At 30.7% G+C, this 4,908-nt stretch overlaps 1 protein-coding gene across 1 annotated transcript; it reads left to right on the plus strand.

Moving 5' to 3' along the window:
• The first annotated feature begins 3,758 nt into the window (after positions 1-3,758).
• Positions 3,759-4,697, plus strand: LOC123988647. The gene has a single exon (XM_046289399.1). The coding sequence runs from the start codon at positions 3,759-3,761 to the stop codon at positions 4,695-4,697; it is 939 nt and encodes a 312-aa protein (XP_046145355.1).
• The last annotated feature ends 211 nt before the right edge of the window (positions 4,698-4,908 follow it).

Consider the following 4,908-nt stretch of genomic DNA (forward strand, 5'->3'; position numbering starts at 1 on the left):
ATTAAAAATTCTATTTAAAAAATTATTTTTAAAAAATAAATTAAAAAAATTAAAAAATAAATTAAAAAATAAATTAAAAAAAATTAGTTAAAAAATAACATTAATTTGTCAAATTAAAATTAATTATTAAATTATTTTTTTAAATTAATCATTAAGTGTCTGAAACAAAATAAGAATTGGTCTTTTAAACCAAATATAGTAAATTTATTTACTCTTAATGAAAATTTTATTCCACAAATAAGTCCTAGTTATTGAATATTAATTTCAATTTTTGAATTATTAATTTTTTATGTATTAATTTTTAAAATATATTTTTTTTCAATTAATATAAAAATTTATTTTCTTAAAAAATCTTTTAAAATTTATAAAATTTTTAATTGAAAATGATAATAAATCTTTTTGAAATTTTTGATCCAACTACAAGTATATTTTTTTCTTTAAATTGAATTAGACCAATATTAATTTTTATTATTTTACCATTAAAATTTTGAATTATCCCGTCTCGATTTGAAATTTTAATTATTTTAATTTCTAAAATTATTTTTTCTGATTTAAAAATTTAACAAAAAAAAATATAAAATAAATATTTTAATTTTTTTTAGATTAATAATTTTTATTGCTTTAAGAAATTTTATGGGATTATTTCCTTATATTTTTACATCAACAAGTCATATTTCATTTAATTTAATTATTGCACTTTCATCATGATTAGGATTTTTTATTTATAGATGATTAAATAAACCTTTAATAATATTAATTCATTTAGTACCTATAAATACTCCTCCTGCTTTAATAAATTTTATAGTAATAATTGAATTAATTAGAAATATTATTCGACCTTTTACTTTAGCTATTCGATTAACTGCAAATATAATTGCAGGACATTTATTATTAACACTTTTAGGAACATTTATTTCTAAATTTTTAATTTTATTACCTTTTACAATTATTCTTCAAAATATATTAATAATTTTAGAAATTGCAGTTTCTATAATTCAAGCATATGTATTTTCAATTCTTTCTTTATTATATTTTTTAGAATCTAAAAATTAATGTCAATTACTTATAATCATCCATTTCATTTAGTTACAAATAGACCTTGGCCAATTATTAATGCTTTTAATTTAATAAATTTTTTATTAAGATTAGTAATATGATTTTTTTTATTAAATTTTTCATTATTTTTTTTTAATTTTTTTATTCTTATTTTTTCAATATTTTTTTGATGGCGAGATGTAATTCGAGAAAGAACCTTTCAAGGATTTCATTCATTTTCAGTTATAAAATTAATAAAATTTAGAATAATCTTATTTATTGTTTCAGAAATTTTTTTTTTATCTCATTATTTTGAGCTTATTTTCATTCTATGAGATCACCGAGAATTGAAATTGGTTTATTATGACCTCCAAAAAATATTATTATATTTAATCCATTTAGAATTCCTTTATTAAATTCTTTAATTTTAATTTCATCTGGAATTTCTTTAACTTGAAGTCATAATAGTTTATTAAATAGAAATTATAAAGAAAGAATAATTTCATTAATAATTACTATTATTTTAGGGATATATTTTTCTTCTTTACAATTTATTGAATATTTAGAAGCTCCATTTTGTTTTAATGATAGAACTTTTGGATCTATTTTTTTATAACTACAGGATTTCATGGATTACATGTAATTATTGGAATTATATTCTTATTTTTTACATTTATTCGATTAATTAATTTACATTTTTCATCTATTCATCATTTTAATTTTGAAGCAGCATCTTGATATTGACATTTTGTAGATGTAGTATGATTATTTTTATATATTTCAATTTATTGATGAATATTTTAAATTAATATATATATATATATATAGTATAATTTATATTACATTTAATTTCCAATTAAAAAACTTAAATAATTTTAATATATATAATTTTAAATATTATATTTTTATTAAGCTTTATTTTTTTTATTATTTTTTTATTAACATTAATTAATTTTTATCTAAGAATATATAAACCTTTAAATCGAGAAAAAATTACCCCATTTGAATGTGGATTTAATGCTCAATCAAATTCACGATTACCTTTTTCTACACAATTTTTTTTAATTACTTTATTATTTTTAATTTTTGATATTGAAATTATTTTAATTTTACCTTCTATTTTTTTAATAAAATCTAAATCTATTTTTTTAATATTAATTATATTAATTTTTATTTTTTTATAATTATTAGTTTATTTATTGAATGAAGTTATAGATTATTAAATTGAATTTTCTAATATATGGATTATAAAAAATCTAATATTAAGTCGAAATTAATTGTAAAAATTACTTCATATATATATATATATATATATATATATATATATATATGTAACTTAATTGAAGCTAAAATAGACCTGCTTAACGCAGATATCTGCATTAAATCTTCAGTATTTTGTGGAGTCCCGGAAGTGGTTGGACTTGGTATGAAATGACCAGCGATTTGAGTGGAATGCGCTATTGGCATAAATGGAGAGGTTAGGTTGATATCATCCCGTAGTTCCAACAGATTTTGTGAAGGGGTAGGTAATGGTGATTTTATGATTGGTGTGATCCTGTCGGTTGGATCTTGATGTATTTTCCTTCTTCTAAGTGATCGGGGTTGAGGCGTGATTGTCGCTTCATCAGAACTGCTGGTATCTTCCGTGTATGTTGGTCTTTTCTCCCGATCTCGTCGCAATTCATGGATGCGTCGACCAATGGTATCCGGCTGAGGGTCCGGGTTTGGTATTGGCACTTTGAACTCCTTGTCTTCTCGTGGAATCAAAGGGAGACAGACTGTAGGAGGGTTCCGGGATAAAGCGTCTGCGTTTTTGTTTATTTTCCCAGGCTTGTGAATAACATCGTACTCGTACTCTAAGAGTCTTAATTTCCATTTTACTAGCCGTGAAGTGGGGTCTTTAACTGAATGTAACCAAACCAGCGGTCGATGATCCGAGACAAGTGTAAATCTTCGTCCGAAGACATATGGTCGGAAATACTGTACTGCGTATACCATGGCTAGACACTCCTTTTCCGTTGCTGAATAATTTCTTTCGGCTGGATTCAAACTTCGAGAAGCGTATGCAATTGGTAAGTCTCGTCCAATTTCCCCTTGGCTTAAAACTGCCCCAATCGCATGATCCGAAGCATCCGTCGTGATAACAAATGGTCGTTCAAAATCTGGATATTGTGTGGCGTCGCTACGCGCTTCCGTTTCCGGCGTTTGATTTTAAATTATTTATTTAACATTTATTCAATTGTTCTTAATGGCAATTGTCTTTGTTTCTCCGGCATTGAATCGTAACGTTGTAAATCGGTTCCGTGAAATTTAGAAATCGTTTTTTAAAAATTGTATTTCCTCTCGTTGAGTTTATCTGTAAGAGTGTTTTAAAGTTCTTGAGAACTTGTGAAATCTTTATTGTTTTCCATTTAAATTGTTAATTGCAAGTTTTATGTGTTACGCGTTTGAACGCCAATGCCTTCTTGGTCGTTATTACTTTTGTGATCTTTGTTGTTATTAAATATTTTTGTGTTATTTAAACAGTTAGAGTTTGTTATTAATTCGTTTAATCCGTTTTGGGTTCGTGATGATTAAATGAAGATCTAATACATGAAGTGAGGTGACGTTTAGAAGAACACGCATTTACCGACAGAAGTTCTACTTTACCATCATCCCACAACTGGTGACCCCGACGGTCGGTGCAGTAGACTGACCGACATTTCAACTTTAACTTTGACCGGATGCCGCTCGCGCGTTCGCCAACCAGGGTCTCGGACCACACAGCTTCCGGTAGCGATCATCCAATCGCCGGCCCGTCCAGGATGGAAAAGACGGAATCAATTGCAACAACAGCAGCAGGAGAAGTCAATGCTGTGGCGAGAGTCAAGCTACCATCTTTTTGGAAAGAGAATCCGCTCTTATGGTTCTCTCAGGTTGACGCTGCTTTTGTTCTATCAAAAATCGTATCGGACGACATCAAATTCCGAAACGTCGTGCTCAACCTGGATCCCACTGTGTTACCTTTCGTCGCTGACATTATTACCAACCCTCCAGAGCATGGCAAGTATGATTGTCTTAAGCAGCGAATTCTAGGGGCTCTTGATGAATCCAGTGAATCGAAGCTTCGCAGGTTGCTCAGAGGACATGGCATGGGTGACGAAAAACCGTCGAATTACTTGCAACGCCTTAGGAATCTTGCAGGTGGCCAGTGCAGTGACTCGGTACTACGAACGTTGTTCTTAGAACAGATGCCTGAGAACATTCGTGTAATCCTTGCCATCAGCGAAGGCATGGATTTAGGGAAGCTTGCTCTTCAAGCGGACAAGATTTATGAAATTGCTAGTCCAGGTGTAGCCACCATTTCGGATGTTCGACCTCCCAGCGTAGTAGATGCTCGACCACTCAGCGTAGCTGCTGTTTCTTCAACCTCTCGGTCTTCTTCGGACTTAAACGACCAACTTTCTGAAATTTTGGCACGTCTGCGTCGGCTTGAAGCTCGCGATACCGGCGATGGTAACGGAAACCGCAGAAGAAATGGGAAATCTTCCAAGCCTCAAGGTTCACGGACTCGTTCTCGGTCGCGTGATGGACTGTGTAGACTCCATTACAAATATGGAGCTGACGCGCGTCACTGTTTTCCTCCATGCAGGTGGATTAACCGTGGGAGTCGGGAAAACTAGTCGCTCCGATGTCTTCGGCGACAGGCATCCCAGGGGCTGAGCAACGTCGCCTCATCGTCAGAGATAGGACGTCTGGTATTCGTTTTTTAGTCGATACCGGAGCCGACGTCTCGGTGATTCCTGCGTCTGTCCGCGATCGCTCAAAGAAGAACAACCTGGTACTCTTCGCTGCCAATGGTTCCAAGATACCGACGTATGGAGAACGTCGTAT

The sequence above is a fragment of the Osmia bicornis genome, unplaced genomic scaffold, assembly GCF_907164935.1.
Source record: "Osmia bicornis bicornis unplaced genomic scaffold, iOsmBic2.1, whole genome shotgun sequence".
Lineage (NCBI taxonomy): Eukaryota > Metazoa > Arthropoda > Insecta > Hymenoptera > Megachilidae > Osmia > Osmia bicornis.